Genomic DNA, 18,290 nt, shown 5'->3' on the forward strand with positions numbered 1-18,290 from the left:
ATATATGTCTTGGTGGTCATATATCTGCTCTCCTACAGCAGAAAGTGCCCAGCCATGCTGACCCAGCAATACCTGCTCCCCATAAAGGAGCCTACTATATTCCCAGCCTCTCCTGGAAGTCAGAATCTGGCCTTGTGCAAAGGAAATGGAGGGCAAAAGCCCATCTGAGATTGCATCCAAGGTTCCTCTTAGCAGCAGTGCTGGGAGCTCCTAACTGGAGTCAGAGAATGTACCACTCCATGGATCTCTGCCTTCCTCATCCCTCCCTATAAGCTGCTGTCCACAGACCTCAGTTCACAGCTGAGGGTCTTTTGTTCTGAAACTTACAAAATCGTGCAAATTTCTCTGGTCAAAGATAGTTAATATTCCTTTCACTAAATGCCACCCAAGGAGGCGTGGTGAGCAGAAGACCAGAGAGAACTTTAGGTGTTTAAACCTCAGGCAGGTCACTGCCCTTCTCTGAGCTGGCTTCCCCATCTATAAAATGAGCAAGAGAAGACTCTTCATAAGGTCATCCACAAGGATTAGGAACATAGTAGGTGCTCAATACACGATCCATCACTCTTATTTTGTTTGGAGGAGATAGAGTCTGAGACCCCCTGCCCTTCATCACATGAAATGGATGGAAAACAATGTTGATGTAAATAATCAATAAACAATTTATAATAAGGGATAGAGAAGAGTTTCATGTGAGCCAAAATGAGGACTGTAGCCCAGGAGGCACAGATTCAAAAAGCACTTGAATTGTCTTCCACCGGACCGCAAAATGAAGGAGGCTTATATATGCAAAACCCATAAAATTAAATAAGTTGTTTGCCAAGAATTAGGATTGGAGCTGGTATGAAGTAAGGGTGCTTGTTAAGCACGGATTGGTTGGGGCCCAAAATGGTTGCATAGTTACAAGGGGAGACCCTGAGACCATAAGGCTGCAACTGGCAGCTGCTAGCAGATATTGTTTTGAAAACAGCTGATGATGTCCTTGAGTTTGAGATAGTTCAGAAAATTCAGGAGTTGATGTAAGAATGTGTCTGAAACCACATCCACAATGGCCACCCGGCTCCATTGGATACGCCTGAACCACAGTTCCTCCATTTTTATTTTTAAGTGATCTTAAATAGGTCATCCCCAACAATGGAGAACAAGTGAAAAAGGCTGTTTCTCCAACCAGAAAGTTAAGGCCGAGGACACAGAACACAGGTGGCCATACTGGGCTGGCATTAATGCAAGAATGTTAGCTCCCCGTTGGAGGAAGTGCTCTCAGACTGGTGGAGGGCAGGGGTATTTCAGGGCGGAATCTACGCTACTTAGGGGGCTGGCATTGGGGGCAGGATCTATGTTACCATGAGGAGGCATGTAGAGGGCAGGATCTCTGGTACTGGGAGGGAGGGGTCAGGGTCAGAAGGTGATAGGGTGTGCTTGGCTGTTGCCGTGGAGAACTCTGTATCCAAAACTGGTGAGAGGCCACCCGGAGGTCCCAGGGTTCATGTGCAGAGCCTCCTGCCTCACCGCTGCGGGGAAGGTTGACTTAAGTGGACCAGAGATCTTCATTTTCTATAAAGAAATCAGGATGCGGCAGGTAAGGAACCCTCTTAGCAACATCCCACCCCAGGACTGCATTTCTTCTGGGTGCAGATCTGCTCCCCAGTGGGCCTCATCCAGTGAGGAACATGAGTGTGGGTTGGTGGTTGATGTGGGGAGGGGGTGACTAGATGAAGACCAGGCAGGTTGCTCTGTGTGCCCTCTCGGTGCAAACGTAAGGCTCTCCAAGACACAGGTACACAGACTCCTGAATGCCCTCTGCTCCCAGGGAAGAGAAACCAGGGAGTGGGGGAGGGGAGAAAAGCCGTTCCTCAGGGACCCTCCGTGACCCTGGGTCACAGACAGCCAGCAGGGACAGGGCCTCAACCTAGGCAGAATTTGATCTTAAAATGAACATTTTACATTCACCTTGAAAAGGAGGAGAATTTGCTCCTACTGGGTGCTTTCCATGTGGCAGTTTCTTTCTACATAACACAACGTTTAATTCAATGTTCCACCAAAACGTGCAGTTGAATTTCAGGGGTGTCCGCCGCGTGCCAGGTGCCCTATTTGTCTGCTTTAGGTAGAGCTCATTCGTGATCCTCACGGCCACTTTGAGGTGCATCCTGGATCAGAACCCCAATTTGAGCGCCACCAGGCCCAGGTTGCTTCAGCGAGGCTTTGTGACCTCAGGTTCACCCTTGCCCCGGGCTGAAGCAGCTTGCCCCAGGGCAGAGGGCAGCAAGGGGCACCTGGCCTGCTTGCTGCTTCCTAGGGTAAAGCTGAAGGCATGGGAACACCACATCCTGAAACATTCATGGGTGCAAGAATTCAAGCAAAAAGAAACCTAAGAGGGAAGAGATATGGGGACATGTGTATATGTATAACTGATTCACTTTGTTATAAAGCAGAAACTAACACACCATTGTAAAGCAATTATACTCCAATAAAGATGTTAAAAAAAAAAAAACAAGAAACCTAGATACATGAGTCTATCTATATTTGGGGTAAAATGAATCTTTTTCCCTAAGCTGGAAGAATATGTTTCCTCTTGTCTCAGAGTCAGCACCTTTTCTCTTTTCTTCTTGCTATTTTGATCCCACCTTTTAAAGGCCTCTTCTGCCCAGCCCCTCTTAAGCCCCACCCCCATTTCTTCTTCCCTAGTTTAAAACATCATTCCCGGGTTCCCCCTTTTATGCGTCTATTTCCTCACACCTGTATGCGCTCATCTTTTCCCCTGAGACAGGGAGCCTCTGCTCTAGACCCTTTATTGACCTCCTCTTCTCTAAGTCTCAGGATAACCCCGTAAGGCAGGTGTCAGAGCCCCGTCTGAGGGATGAAGATACTGGGGCTCCAGGTCAGGTGAGCAGACCCAGTCGGAGAACATCCGTTCAGTTCTCTGTGGGCACATACAAGCCGTTTGGGGCGCCTGAGGTGACAGAGGTATCCCCTCCCTGCCCCCTGGGCCTCCGCTTGGAAAGGAACCATCGGGCAAAGGTGAGAAGTTCAGCCCCGCCCCTCCCCCTCTCTCCCCGCCTTCTTGTGTCGCCTTCAGACAAAATGTTACACTGTTGCTTCCACTGCCTGCACCCTCATTGGCTGGCCACCGCGCGTCCCCATTGGCTGTGAGCCCGGAGACACACTGCGATTGGTCCCTGCACCTGTGCCGAGGTGCTGGGTCTGTCTGGCCCGGGTGGAGATGCGGTCACCACTCTGGTTGGCGTGCGAGGCCGGTGACTGCTGCCACCGCTGTCAAGCCTTCTGGCGGCCTGCGTGTTCCGGGATTGGGGACGTCGTGTGCCTGGGTGCCCATCTGCCTCCGAGGGTGAGAGTCGACTCAACGCTGTGGAGGGTAGGGGCTGACCTTCTCACCTCGCCGGCCGGCTGCCTCCTCCATAAAGGTGCACTTGTCCTTGTGGGTGTTTATGTACATGGAATTGATTCAAGCCCCTGAATCCAAACAGGTGAACATTTAGGTCTGGGTCCAGACTTTAATAGGAGCGTTTGTACATGTCATCTTGACACCCTACATATTTCTGAGACTGATTTTGGATTTTTTTTTTGCATGATCTGATAAGCATAGGGAACCAAAGGAAGCTGCTGGTGGGTTGCAAAACATTATCCAGTATCTTGTATGCGTTTGCTTAGGGTTTGCTAATGAGACTGGATCACACTCATATGTTTTGCAGACTGATGCTTAAAAATGATTGAAAGTTACTCTGAACCTTGGAGAGGGTGAAGTCATAGTTTTTGAAAGTTCAGCCTAGGGAGTTTTTTTAAATGTCAGCCCTAAATGGGTACTAAGTGGTGTTTTAATTGGAAAGTCTTTGGTAGTGAAAGTATACTTTGCTTTATACATGAGAGGTGATAAAAATTATGGCATGATAGTATGAACCTTCACAAAATGCCTTTTTAGAAGAATACATCAATGAAGCTGTCTTCTAACTTTGTGAGACTGAAGGTTACGCTTAGCAGGCTGATCTAATGAACAGAATTGAGCACAGTAAAATGTTTTTAGAAAGGAAAAGATATCAGAGTTATGGCCATTCTGAAATGCCTAATATTATTTTTGGCCCCAGTTTCCCTCAGAATGAATGGGCTTTGCATAAAGTGCCCAGTAAACATTTGTTTACGGAGCTGCAGTCCCCGGAATTCCTTCACATGCAGCTTCCCACGCTGTTGTATATGCTCCTTCCTCCACTTCTGTTGGAAAATGAGCGGCTTGTGCTACTTGCCCTTGTTACGGATAGTCACAGAATTGTAACAATGACCTTCCAGGGGTGGAAAGTTTAAACTATAATCTAGTTAAGGACTTTTTCACCTCCTTTATCCAGATAACGAAATTAAGATTTCAGGTTTCTTGGCTCATAAAAAGTCACATTGCTGGTTAACAAAGAGTTACAACCCAGGTCTTGAGCCAATCTATAATCCATCCTGCCTTTTCCCACACTGGTTCATCTCATTGGTCGGGTACCAACTCTGGGAGCATCCCTGCATCATCCTACCCACCGTGGATTTGTAGGACTAGCTTCCTTCCACCTACTATCCCCGTACTGAGTTCCCCCGATTCTTACACCTTTCAGATGCCCGGACATTCACACTCACCCCCAAACATGCCCCGTTTCCCGAACCAGAATAGGATACCCAGGTTCTTGCCCCTGTATAATCTCTCCCCACCTGTCTCACATGGCAGTGGGCCAGGATCACCTTCAAAGGCTTTTTCTTTTTCAGCTTCTCAAATATGTGCTTCTCACTGTGAACCTTGTCAAGAGGTGAATTCATGAGATTGTAAATGCTTAGGATCCAGAGAGGTCTTTTGGGTCAGGGTTGAACTCGCTATTATTTCCTGCCCCCAAGGTTTTCTCTTAATGCTATCCTGTCTTATTCCTATTCTGATGCACCCCAGGAAGGACACTTTAGATGCTGGATCCATGGATCCTGATGAAGGATCGTACCGATTTGTTGGCAAAACAAGATTGAAGTGAGAAATCTGTGTGGACTGGGGCTGAAAAACTTCTCAGAGAAATTGGGACTTAAACTGGGAACTGAAGGACAAGCTGACTCTAGAGAGGTAGAAACTGGGGGCAGGGAGGCATTCTCGGTAGGAGCAAAGAGAATGGGCCACAGAATAGGGGTTGGTGGGCAGGGCAGTAATGTCTACTGCTGGGGGCAGTTTCCTTAACACACTTCGTATCTGCGTAGGACCTTTAGGAGAAAAGGTTTGTTTTTGTTTTGTTCTGTTTTTAAATAAAAGATCACTGATTGATCTCATTTTTACCGTTAATTCCCCCATTCCTAGCAAAAGAGCGAAGCTTGCAAGAAGGCGGAGGAGGGTCCTGCCCTCCCCTCCCACATCCAAGAACATGACTTCTGTGGTAATTGTCCTGGGCGAGCACCCCTTCACACAGGTCACAGATGCGGATGGGACAGTTCCAACTGTATTATTGCAACAAGAGGCTCTGTCTGAAAAATATCCACCTAAGCTCCTGCTGGGTCTACAGTGCAAGTCAATAAAGATAACTTGGAAAGAATGGCTTTGGGGGATCATAGCAAATCATCCCTAGTGGAGAGCACGATGGAGCATCTAGGAATAGGATATTTAAAATTGCACAAGGTCTAATGAAGGTTAACACCTTGATTAGATCCTTGGCTTGATTCCCCACTGAAAGCAGAGTGGAAGGATCATCTCCCATCTTTTACTGCGGTGTTCCCATCTCCCAGCTCCTGACCTGGGGCGCCCGAGGCAGGCAGGCTGGGATGGAGGCCACAACTCCCGGCAGCTGGGCAGATGCTCTGGTGCCATCCTCACCCCAGCAGCAGGCAGAGAAGGCTGCGCTCAGAGGCAGCAAGTAACGGGAGTGTCTGCCGGCTATGGGAGAGGCAGAGGGCTGCACCCTTATTCAGTGACTCAACAGTCCCCATAGCCATCCAGATATTTCCTGAGGAATGTGTTTGGGTAGAAGCCTGGGAGGAAACCCAAATTATCAGCATGGGCACTGGGAGAGCTCCAGACTCCCCACAAGCCCAAAGGCCTTTGGTATTCATGTTCCTAGACTACTAGAGAATTTGAGATGCTGGGAGGATCCTGGTATTTTTTCCTCCATTTGTCGACCTAAATTCCCTGGTGTCCAGGCACATGCATTTCTCTTTGACTTAAACAGGTAAAGAAGACCTATGTTCTTTGGTTCAAAAGTTTCTTGTTTTTCTGTAGGCAGTTCAAAACCTTCACTGTTTTACTTTGCTCCCTATTAAAGATTTGTTGATGTCTGGAAATGGGAGACTATAAAAGTGTGGCCTCTGATGTAACCTAGCCCTCGGGCTGGATGGGCCTTTGTGATTCTGTGGCTGTCCTCCCCACACCGATGGCATAACTCCTGGGAATGAATGTTACAGGAGCTGAAAGGGACCAGCGCAGGCAACAAAAATGGCACCTACTTACCATCTTCCCACCACTGTTCTGAGAAGCAAACCGAGGGAAAGTGGACACCCTAGTGAAGACCACATTGGTGACAGGAGACTTGCTGTCTGACCTAAAAGATGTTTTAAAATCCCACATTACTTCATTGGATTCGTGGTCTCTGTGGCCAGTTCTCCCCCTAGAACTTAGTGAGAAAGCTTTCTTCCACCTCCTTCCCTGATATTCCCTCTTTGAAGGAGATTTTGCTCCCAGCTGCTGTCAGCTGAGGTGCTTTGAGAGAGGGGCTGCTTGTCTGTGCCCCAGTGGTGGCTCAACCAGGAAAGCATCAGAATCATCCAGGCAGCATGTCACCTACACAGATGCCTGGGCCACCCCAGGAGATGCAGATCCAGTGTTTCTGAGGCAGGGCCTGGGCGTGTGTGTATCTTCATCGGTCTCGCCAGGTGGCTGACATACATCAAAACCGACCCAGGTCATGCATTGTCTCTGCCCAGCAGAACTGTGCTCAGGGGAGAGTGGACCCCACGGAGAACTCCCATCCTAATTCACTCAAACCCCAGTGCTAAGTACCTCCTGCGAGTATAGAGGTGATGACAGTGCAGCCCCCTGTTCAAATTGCTGGCAGAGCCATCCATGGCTCAATCTTTTATTAAAATCGTTACATTATCAGCCTTAGAACCGCCTCTCTTAGAGAAGGGCTCCTGATTTGTAAAGTTAGATATGACCAAGGACAACATCATGATCATTTTCAGAACCCACTGGAAGCAGTTCAAGGCAAACCAGCTTCCCCTTCTTTGCCGTCACGTACCTTTCTGCTTTCACATGTAGAAGGGTGCGTTCTCTTCTTTTTTAGGTATAGTATACCTGCGGGAAAGCTCACCAATCTAAAGAATACACCTTGATGGACTTTTTTCATATACTACATAAACCTGTGTAATGCTTCCCAACTCAGAGGGGCACCTTCTCACAGTAGGAAAGACCTCAAAGGGTGGGACACATACTTGTTCCACCTCTGACAGACTGTAAAGAATGCGATCTCAGGGTACGCCTTGCTCTCCTTGGCCACTGTGGTCAATTAACAAGTGTCTGGTGAGTACCTGCAAGGTCCTGGAAACTTCCTGGTGTAAAGCAGCTGTGCCCTTCAACTGTAAGTCAGATATGAGCACCTTGTGTTTTAGGAGTCGAGCTTCAATAACAGATTTTGTGTCATCTGTTATTTATTGTGTATCTGTCATCGATTAGACTCATTGGTTTGGGACCTTTTACTTGGGAGTTGTTTCCCTTTCTTTCTGCTTCAATCCACTTTCCTTTTTCTTTAATGTTGTATCTTTATTATTTAGGGCCAAACAAAGCCTGGTACGTTGCAGCTTCTCATGGAGACCTCTGGAGAAGACAACAACCCCAGCGGCCGAGCAACGCCCTGGCTCCTGGCACAGCTGCAGAAGGTCGAGCCGCGGGTGGCCCGCAGACGCCTGTCCCAGGCCCGCCACCGAGCCACCCTGGCAGGGCTCTTCAGCAGCCTCAGGAAGACCGTTTACTCCCACTCTGATCTCACAGCCTCAAAGGTACGGGGACCTTAGGGTAGGGAGGAAAAGGTCCCACGCATGGAGGGACTGTGGAGCCGAGATGGGGACTGGCCTGGAGCTCCCGCCCCCGAGGGCTGCGGCCTGGGTGGGTCAGCGGTCAGCTGCGGACCCCTCATGGCACTCTGTCTGCTGCTGCATGTGGGTAAAGCCTGAGAGCCGGGCCTTACCTACCCGCTGCAGACAAGCCTGGCCTTGGAGGGGAAGTGACGGTCCGAGAGGCCCGGTGAGCCAGTGACTGCAATGCCCATCCCTCTCATGGGCAGTGGTGAACCTCTAGCAGCTGCCCAGACCCTATGTCCTCAGCCCAAGCACACACACATACCCCAAAGCACACCCCCCGGTACATGCCCGTGTGCGCCTCTCAGTTTTCATGCATCAACCAGGTCTCTTCCTAGGCGACAGGGCTCCCCAGGTAGGCATTTATCTTTTCCTGATCTTAATTTTGCCTTTCTCCTTATGCAGCTTTTTCATTGCTGATCAGTGCCTCTGGTGGAGCACAGAAGGTTCGGGTGGGTTTGGGTGGTGGTGGGAGAATGGAGTGGGTATCACTGCAGGAAGCATTTAGGAGGTCTCCGACAGGGGAGAGGTCCCCGACAGCCTCAAGTCCCCCTACCCTCTTTTAAAAGAGGAGGGAACTGGAGTCCAGACAGGACCTGTCAGCTGGTTGGTGGCAGGTCCAGGAGGAGGCCTGGTTTCGGGCTCCAGACCTGGCCTTCTTTCCCCGTCCATCTCTCTGGACCAGCCTGATGCCCTGCAACTGCTTCCAGACAACGGGTTTCCCTCTGGGCTGGTGCTTTCAGCGGAGCTGCACTTATGGAGAGGGACCATTTGACGGGTGGGAGCATCCTGCCTCCGGAGCTGGCACTGGAGCCTTGCTGAGGGCAGGCACACAGAAGAGCCCCTCAGTGGGCACAGGGCCAGGGCCTCTGTGGAAATTACAGGAAGGCGCCCAGAGCGCCCTTGTGCAGGGCTCCAACTGGGGCTGGAAGAATATCAACAGAGGTCCCACGTGCTCCTCTGGAAGGCTCTGGGTTGTAGCGGGAGAGGTATGGGGAGGGCTACTCCCTGGCTGAGCCAGGCGCAGGGGCTCGGGACTCAGGTGAGGGTGGGGAGAGAGAGTCCACATCTGGGCCTCTCAGCAAAGAGCTTGTCCAGCACAGCTCTGCTCTGTGTCCCCTGGGTGACGCAAACCCCAAAGTCCCTGCCATTGGCCGGTGAAGAAGTGTGCACAGACTGCAGCACAGCTGAAGAAAGAACAGGTACTCAGGGCTGGCAGTAAGGAGTGGAAGTGAATCCAGAGGAAAACGCTTTGCAGCCCCTGAAACTCACACTTCACGACGCGGTGGTTGAGAGCCTGGATGTTAACTGGCCTCGGTCCACGTGAGGCAGGTTACTCGCTAAGCTTCAGTTAACACACCTGTTAAACAGGGACAACAGTCATGGCTTCCTGAGGCCTGCTGTGGAGTTCAGCAATATAGTAGCATGAAAAACATAGCACGGTCATATGTGGTTTAGAATGTTAGTATCACTTAGGAGTATCACTTAGGAAAGTGAGGCGACAGTTTGCCTGGAATGGCACAGCCAGAGGGCAGTCTGGAAATCAGATGTTTTCTGTCCTCTCCTTCTTTCTCTTTCGTGCTGGAGGAACAACCCTGAATTTTGCATTTGTAATGTCCATGGAGAAAGGATTTGTTCTACAAGAGTGAGATGCACGTATGCGTGGTAGCAAGGTGTTACTAGTTGTCTGTGGCTGCCAAAACAGAATACCACACACCAGGTGGCTTAAAACAACAGAAATGCATTGTCTCAGAGGTCTGGCCTCTAGAAGTCCAAAATCAAGGTGTCCACAGGGCCGTGCTCCCTCTGACAGTTCTAGAGGAGAAGACTTCTTGCCTCTTCTGGCTTCTGGCATTTGCTGGCAATCCTTGGCGTTCCCTGGCTTACGGAGCCATCACTCCAGTTCCATGGCCGTCTTCTCCCTGTGTCTTCATATTGTCTTCCCTGTGTGTGTGTCTGTCTCTGCATTCAAATTTCCCCTTCTTATAAGGACACCGGTCATACTGGATTAGGGCCCACCCTAATGACCTCTTTTTAACTTGATTACCTCTAGAAAGACCCTATTTCCAAATAAGGTCACACTCACAAGTCTGGGGGTTAGGACTTCAACATATCTTTTTTAGGGGAACACAATTCAACCCAGACAAAGGTCCTAAGAAAATCAGCCTGCCAAAACCATTCTAGAAACAGAATTTCAATGAATTGCACCCGGCTTACCTGGCTCTGTGCTGGTCCAGTTGACGTAGTGAGACTGCGAGGTGAGCGTGGGGTGGGCCGGCTGTGCGGACACGTGACCAGCCTGGACCAGAGGACTAGAAAGTCCTCGCCTCACCCTGGGAACGAGCCTGAGGTTCACGCCACCTGTCAGCCCCTCGTGTCCGAAGAGGGGGCAGAGTCCTTGCTGACCCAACGGTATAATCCTGAAGCCGGGGTGGGACAGGGGCAGCAGATGGTATAAGACAGCAGGTGGCCCCTGCTCTAAAGGAGATCCTGTAGTCCACTGTGTTCTCCTGTCGCTGTCTTTTGGGTCTTCAGAGCGCTGTGCTTTGAGGTCCCTCGTCTTCTTGTGCACCAGCCAGGGCAGCGGGACTCTAGAATGGCAGCCCCTGGGCTGTGGGCCCCTGGCTGCTGTGGCGTCCTCTCCCACCGCCTCCCCATCTCCTTTCTTTCCGCAGCTCCCTGAGCGAGGCCTGCGTCCCCCAGCGTTTCAGAGTCCATGTATACTCTGGGGCTCAGCTGAGCTCAGCTGCCCGGAAGCCCGGCTCCATCGAGCCCTCCAGTTAGATGGGTCCCTCCTCCCGCTGCCGTGCGTTCCCACAGCCCTTTGCGGTGCTTACTGAATTCTAGCGCGTGTTACACGCAGTTGTTATGTGTTTTGTGCGTTGAGTGGTTGTTTCCATGCTCATCTTCCCTGTTAGAATGTCAGCGGCCTGAAAGCAGGGCTGTCTTGTTTACTCTGTGTCCCCGGGCTAAGCACACAGCTTTGCCCTCATACATTCCTGATGAAGGTGTGGGACTCGTGACAGGCATCGGGTGTCTGCATAATAAACATTTAGCGTTTCTCATTTTTGAATAATCTTGCGGTTACCATTTTGACTGTAGTAATATTACATACAGTACAAAAGGAAGGGAGGGAGGGAGGGCAGAAATGCTTGTGATTCTGCTCTTGCAGAATAGGAAATTCAGAGTTCAAGTTGACAGAGCACTTGATAAATGTTTAGATCAACTAGAGTGTATGCATTTAGCAAACAAACAATATTAGCATGTTTAATGTTAACCTGCCGGTCGCACACTGGGACAAGCTAGCAGAAGTTAATTGGCCTTTGTGCCGCCTGGAGCTCTAACCATCAGGCCACCTGTGCCGTCACCGTCCACGCCGACTTCATGTAGCGTATATAGTAGTGTGCAACCCTAGTTGTCTGCTGAGCTCAGCTTGTTTCCAAATACTTTGATATTTCTGTGAGAACCATTTCCAGAATACAAAGTAAATGTCATGCCTTCTGTGGATCAGAACAAACTTCCTACCTTTTCTGTCGACAGCGTCAAGGACTGGGGCTTTGCCCCCGAGGGAGGGTGGCCTCAGGCCAGGAAAGGGGCTCCTGTGTCCGCAAAACCTTCTCTGTGGTGGGAGCCTGGCTTTTCCGCACTGTCTGTCTCTGTCCTCAGTGGCAGGTTTTGAATAAGGCGAAGAATCATATTCAGGAACTGGAACAAACCTTGGATACTCTGCTGAAGCTGAAAGGTAAGAGATCCCTACCTGCCACCCCTCTACCTCCCAGGGAAGGGCTGGCTTGTTTTTCTATTGAAAACAAGGAGATTGGGTTAAGCCAAGTGAACATATATTTACTGAGAGCCTACTGTGTGCCAGGCACTGCACCTGGGCCAGGGGTACGGTGAGATCCATGCCCCTGTCCTCAGGGAGCTTAGCGTCTGGCAGGACAGACAGACGTCAGCGGGCTGTGTGAGCATGATGAGCTCCTTCCTAGGTGCTGTTGAAGGGTGCCTGATCTCCTCAGGTCAGAGAGGCCAGAGAAGTGGACTGGGGCCTGTCCAACTCAAAAGCAAAGGGCAGAAGCTGTCTGCCTTCCTTGCACTCAGGCTGGGAGACATGGCTGGCTGGGAATTTGGGTTTCATAAGCTAGTGAAAGCCGAATTCTGAAAGGGATACTTTCCATGTCTTGACTGAGAAAGTCCAGTTCAAGAAACTCTTCCCCTGTTCTAGTGCTCTCCCCGCACACCTAAAAGGAGAGGGGAAACTGGGCTCTTGACTCCCTAACACTGAACCTGGGTGGGCTCAGCGACCGCCCATGGTCCACCCAGGCCAGAAAAGCAGGAGAGACTGGACAAAGTCCCAACTATCATGTGTGACCCTCGACTTCAACTTCCCTCATAGAATCCTTCAACCTGGAGGATGGGAATGTAAACAGCTTAGAGGAGGTCAAGGAAGAATATGCCAGCATGTACTCTAGAAATCCCAGGTAAGACACCCAAGCACCGGGAGACCTAGAATCTGCTGTTCTACTACCACAGTGCTGCTACAGCTCCACAGCCCACCTTTCCCCTCCAGAACACAGAACCGAGGAAGAGGTGCTGCTTACCTGTTTAGAACAGTCTTGTGCTGGAGAGATTTCTTTTCTATTTTATTCGAATCACACGCATTGGATTTTTTCCCGATTATGAAAATCCTGCTTATTAACAGAAAATGTCAAAAAGACAGAAATGCCCAAAAAAGAAAATTAAAATACATATTATCTCACCACTCATAGAAAATCAATGTTAATCTTAAAGAATATCCTAGTTTTTTTCATTTTGCACATTATTTTGTAGAGAACTGAGATCATAGTATTCATATCGTGTTATAGCTTTTAAAGAAACTCAGCTAATGGCTTTATTGAGGATATATATGAAAATAATGAAAATCCAAATCTCTGCCTACTTTCCAAGCTTCGTAGGAACCTAAGAAAAACCAAACTGAACTTCAGAGAGGAAAGGAAAAGTAGTACACTCAGGTGTCGCAAATGCTGAAAGGGGAACCTCCTCTATAATGTCACAGTCAGACAAGAGAGGCTGATTCGAGCAATGTCTTTCTCGTACTTTTATGATCTCATTTTGAACATTTAACTCTCGCACTTTTTGATGTGTACTTTGTAGACTTAGTCTTTGCTGTGCTCTCAAAGGATGACCCAGGCCCTGTACCACCATCCTGCACAGCTGCTTCGAGAGCGGCCTGGATTTTGGGGACAATGGCCGGGCCCTCATCACCTCTGGTGGCCCCAGGGCGTGCCCAGCACAGTGTACATTCAGGCTGGCCTCTGAGGAGGCATAGGAGTACGTGTATAAACAATTTTACTCACTCTGAAAAGGGGACTGCGAACTGCTTACTGTCAGGACCTCCTGAGAGCCTGCCGAGGTGAAGTGATGTTGTTTCCTCTTTTTTCGGTGGGGTTACTACTGATGAATTTTATTTTCTTCTCCGTGCTTTTCTGTATTTTCCCATTTTTTTAAACAATAAATGTGTATTATATCCTAAGGGAAATAATCGGGGAAATGATAGATTATTAAATTAAATTAAATTCACATTGTAGACAACATGAGAATACAGAAAAGTATTAGAAGGACACGATCACCTATAATCACACTCTGCACTGCTTTGGTCGTTCGGGGGGGCGGAGGCAAGAGTGGGGTGTGTGTGTGTGTGTGTGTGTGTGTGTGTGTGTGTGTGTTAAGTGTACGTGGCAGGGTGTTTGTGGCCACGTTTTACAAATCAGACTAGCCCCACCTGGAAATCAGCCTGGGAGATGATCTCAGTGAGGCAGATGTTAGCTACTGATCCCACCACATTTATTGCATAAGCCATCCTCTCCTTCCTGATTTAACATACGACCACTATCACATACTAAAATCTTATTAATACTTTTATCACTTATCCACATGAGGATGACTAAATTTCTTTCAGAATCATATTAATTAGGGAGGATTTTTTTTCACTAGAATTATTATAAGCCTGCAATAATTAAAACTGTGGTACCAGCAGAGGAATAGATTAATTACATTTTATAATTGTTATATTTTAATTAATTAATTAAATTATGAGTGAACTTAAGTGCCTTTGTTCAGGATCATTTGTATCTTCTTTCCTGGGAGCTTTTTTTAACCTACTCTTTGCCCATTTTCCTGTTGGGTTGGTGGTCTTTTTCTTATTTAGTGGTAGAAGGGCTTTATGTATCATAAGAAATTAGCCCTCTTTCTAGTATATGGATTCCAAACAATTGTACCTTGGTTGGTTGTTTTCCTATTTTGCTTTCAGTGTTTCTGTTTTTTTCTTTTGTCCATGCAAAAATGAAGTCTAATCTGTCCATCTACAATGGCACCTGATGTTGGGTGAATAGTCAGAAAGACTTCCTCCACTCTGAGATTAGAGAGAGAGAAAGAGGGGTTGAGACTTCTCCTATGTTTTCTTCTGGCACACTTGCTTTTTAACTCAATCTGATACCTTGGGGATTATTCCTATCAGTATAAAGAGATTCTGGGTACAAGTCCTGGTTTTCCAAATTGTGTCATGTTGTTTCAGTCTCAAAACTGTCTTCTGAAGAGCAGAATTAAAAACTTTATGAAGCCCAACTTATTCATTTTTTTCTTTTCTAGATGGAGCTTTTAGTTTAAACTGAAGTATTTAACCATGGGTTTTGGTGCTGTTGTAAATGGTACTTTCTAAAATTTCAATTCCCAATTATTCCTTGCTAGTAATATAGAAATACTATTGGTTTTTGTATACTGACCTTGTATTCTGCAACCTTGCTTCCTTCTTAGTTCTGGTCACATATTTGTAGATTCTTTGGGATCTTCTACATAGATAATCACATTGTCTGCAAATAAAGACAGTTATATTTCTTCTTTCCAATCTGTACACCTTTTATTTCTTTGGTTCACCTTATTGGACAGGCTCTAATCTCCAGCACAATTTTGAATAGAAGTGGTAAGAGAGCACATCCTTGTCTTATTCCTGATCTTAGCAGAGAAACAGTCTTTTACTGTTAAGTATGATGTTAGCTGTAGGTTTTTTGTAGATGCCTTTTATTAGGCTGAGGAAATTCCCTTCTATTCCTAGTTTGCTGAGAGTTTTCATCATGAATGGACGTTGAATTTTGCCAATGCTTTTCTGCACCTATTGAGATGATCATATGGTTTTTTTTTCTTTAGTCTATATACGCTAAAACTGTGTCAAGTATTTCAGTCTTGATGTTCATGAGGGATTACCCTGTTTCCATTTCCTCCCCAGTCTGATATTAAATACGGTTCATCAGAAAGGTTCCGACAGCTGGCACCCGATCGAGGCAGTCGGGAAGGAGGTTGAGGAGGACGAAGAGGAGGAGGACGACGACGAGGAGGAGGAGGACGACGGGGCAGAGGAGGAGGAGGCAGAGGAGAAAAACGCGGAGCTCTTCATCTCCCCAGTCACCTTGCTGCCAGACCTCTTGGAATTTGAACGGTGTGAAGAGCTGGGCCCCTGTGGGGAGGGGGACAGGTGCTCCACCTGGGGTGGCCCGCAGGCCCCGAGTCATGGAAGCTCCAGGATTTCCACGTGGCGGGGGCTCAGGGATGAGGTTGGCAGAGGAGCCAGAGAAATAGTCCTGAAGCCACATCTGCATAGCACGTGAACTGTGTTTCCTTAGACTGACTTTATTTGGGGTGACTTTGGGGGGCCTGTGGGTGGGATGTGAGAGCTAAAGCCACCCCCACTGCTGCACACACACCACGGGTCTGCTTCAGCAGCCTTACTAATTAATCTTGGAGTAAGAAAGGCAGTGGATGGATGGCTCAGATTCCCCCTGTCCCTCACCGCTCCTCCGCAGACCTGAGGCCCTCCGCATCCATGTGGGAGGGGCGGGCCCAGTAGAAGGAGGCTCGCTCCACAGCTTGCAAATTAAAGCGAGGTCATATCATATCTGCACACGTCTGGGCTCTAAACTTGAAGCAGTTTTCCCCTGGGGGGAGAGCTGAGCCTGCCCTGCCTCTCGTCCTCTCTTTTGTCCGGCAGAGAGCTTCACAGGGGGTGCTGGGAGGACTTGGGGAGGGACCCCCGAAGCACAAAGCTAAGTCGCCTATGGCCCCTCAGATAGCTTTTACTCTGCAAGTGGCAGGGCAGGCCGCGGCCAGGGAGGCTGAGTCCCTGGGGAAGCACAGCGCGGGCAAGGCCTGTGTGCTGTGCACGCTTCCCCTCTCCCCGCCACCACGGGATCCCGAGGAGCCGGCCTGGGCGGGACCCCGGGTCGCCGGCTTCAGGTCCGGGAGTTGCTGCCCTTTCTGTTGCAGGTACCTCAACTTTTACAAGCAGACGATGGACCTTCTCACCGAGAACGGGATCGTCTCCCCGCAGGAGGTGACCCTCCCCATCATGTCTGCGGCCATCTCCCATCTGTGGCAGACCCTCTCCGAGGAGAGGAAGGCCAGCCTCCAGCACGCCTGGGCGCAGAAGCACAGCGGCCTCCTGGGCCTCGCGGGGGCCTGTCAGGAGCTGGCCTGTGCCGAGGGCAGCGTGAAGGACAGCGGAGTGGAAAGCCAGGGGGCCAGCTGCTCGCTCGTCTCCACCCCTGAGGAGGTGAGCGGACCGACTGGTGGGGTGGAGGGTGGGCATCACCTTTTCCTGGAGATACCAGAGAGCTGCCCGGGTCAGACAGTAACTTGGAGGTGCTGTTTGGATTCTGGCGTGCGCGGTAAGTTTCTGATTTTCCCGACATAATATACGCAACCACAGAACCACAGTTATTTTTCCCTTGCTACTTTCCTGGCCTTTCCATGGGGATTACAGAAAAGAAGGTTTAGAAGGTTGTATGCACTAGGATTCTTCCGGCTTCAAGTTACTCGCTCTTTAACCCAAGAGGAAATGTACTCGGCACACCCAGGGAGGGCCCGAGGCAGGAGGACGTCCGCTTCGTCTCCCTGCGTCGTCACCACCGACGTGGCTCTTCCCGTCTGCCTGCTCTGCCTCGTCTCAACGCCGGCGTCTCACCTTCCCTCCCCACCCCACTTCCCCCACCCCGTGTGGTGACTGTGGAATGGCAGCTGGTAGCAATCAAGTTGTTATTCCTTTTCTACATCAGGTAGGAGAAAAGATTCCCTGCCCCTCTTTCTTAAGGGTCAAGGAAGAACTTTCCCGGAAATTTGTACCATACCTCTCCTGCCCTCTCATTGGCCGGAATTGGCCAGATTGCCAGACTACTGAGCCAATGAGTAGTCGAGATAGGATCAATCAGGCCCAATCCCTGAGAGCAGGTCAGCTCCCACCCCAAAGAGCATTGCGGAACGCAGAGGAGGCAACCACGCCTCTGCTGTAAATGTGCTTCTCGGCGTTCAAGCAGCAAGAACAGCCATGGTGAGCCATGCAGAGCATTGGGTGGCGTTAGGTTAGCGGTCAGCTCAGCGCTGAGATCGAACTGGGCCCCTCAGCTGCTCTTCCAGAATTAGGACAGCCTCAGAAGGCTGCTGCTACCACTTGCGGCTGCATCTGCCCTCCCTCGTCTAACGGGGAGGGCAGTTCTTTGCTCTCCGCGCCTGTCTAGTGCTTTGCGGGACATTTAGCTTCCATGGACCCCACCCCCTGCTTTGCCCTGACTTTCCAAATACTCCTCCGCGGGTGGTCCCTTGGAGGGGACGTCCAGTGTCTCTCTGGGGAGTCTTAGAGCCAGAGAACCTCGTCCAAGTGCCTCTGATGCTGGGGGCCAGCCCTGGAGGCCCCATTCTCTGGGAGGTTTCCCAGCCACCAGGGCCCAGGCCTGGAGAGCAGTGGTCACCTTGTCCAGTCTTTCCAGTTCACAGACAAGGCCTAGCATGTGGCAGGACTTGTCCAGGGCACACAGTTCCTGCTTCAAGCACTGTATCCTTCACCACAGAGTTTTTCAAGTCTCTGCCCTTTGGTCACCTGTTTATGCTCTACCCTCTGTGATCTCCCCTGATGCTTCTCCAGTAGAGTTTAGTTAAAAGGCAGGTGCCTGGGGACTTCCCCGGTGGTCCAGAAGCTAAGACTCTGTGCTCCCAAGGCAGTGGGCCCAGGTTCTATCCCTGGTCAGGGAAGTAGATCCCACATGCCTCAACTAAAGATCCCAGGGTTTCCCTGGTGGAGCAGTGGTTGAGAGTCCGCCTGCCGATGCAGGGGACGCGGGTTCGTGCCCAGGTCCGGGAAGATGCCACATGTCACGGAGCGGCTGGGCCCG

The 18,290-nt window shown here is 49.7% G+C and overlaps 1 protein-coding gene across 1 annotated transcript in view; it reads left to right on the forward strand.

Annotated features, from left to right (window-relative positions):
* Positions 1 to 1,469: 1,469 nt before the first annotated feature.
* The window catches only part of STRA8 (stimulated by retinoic acid 8), a 26,460-nt gene continuing 9,639 nt past the window's right edge, over positions 1,470 to 18,290 (forward strand). The window contains exons 1-6 of the mRNA XM_007466578.1: positions 1,470 to 1,576; positions 7,777 to 8,001; positions 11,746 to 11,821; positions 12,473 to 12,557; positions 15,359 to 15,568; positions 16,393 to 16,678. Of these exons, the coding sequence (XP_007466640.1) occupies positions 1,484 to 1,576; positions 7,777 to 8,001; positions 11,746 to 11,821; positions 12,473 to 12,557; positions 15,359 to 15,568; positions 16,393 to 16,678 (975 nt within the window). The 5' untranslated portion in view covers positions 1,470 to 1,483. The remainder of the gene's footprint in view (positions 1,577 to 7,776; positions 8,002 to 11,745; positions 11,822 to 12,472; positions 12,558 to 15,358; positions 15,569 to 16,392; positions 16,679 to 18,290) is intronic.

This window comes from Lipotes vexillifer, unplaced genomic scaffold, assembly GCF_000442215.2.
Source record: "Lipotes vexillifer unplaced genomic scaffold, Lipotes_vexillifer_v1.1 scaffold71, whole genome shotgun sequence".
NCBI classification, from domain to species: domain Eukaryota; kingdom Metazoa; phylum Chordata; class Mammalia; order Artiodactyla; family Lipotidae; genus Lipotes; species Lipotes vexillifer.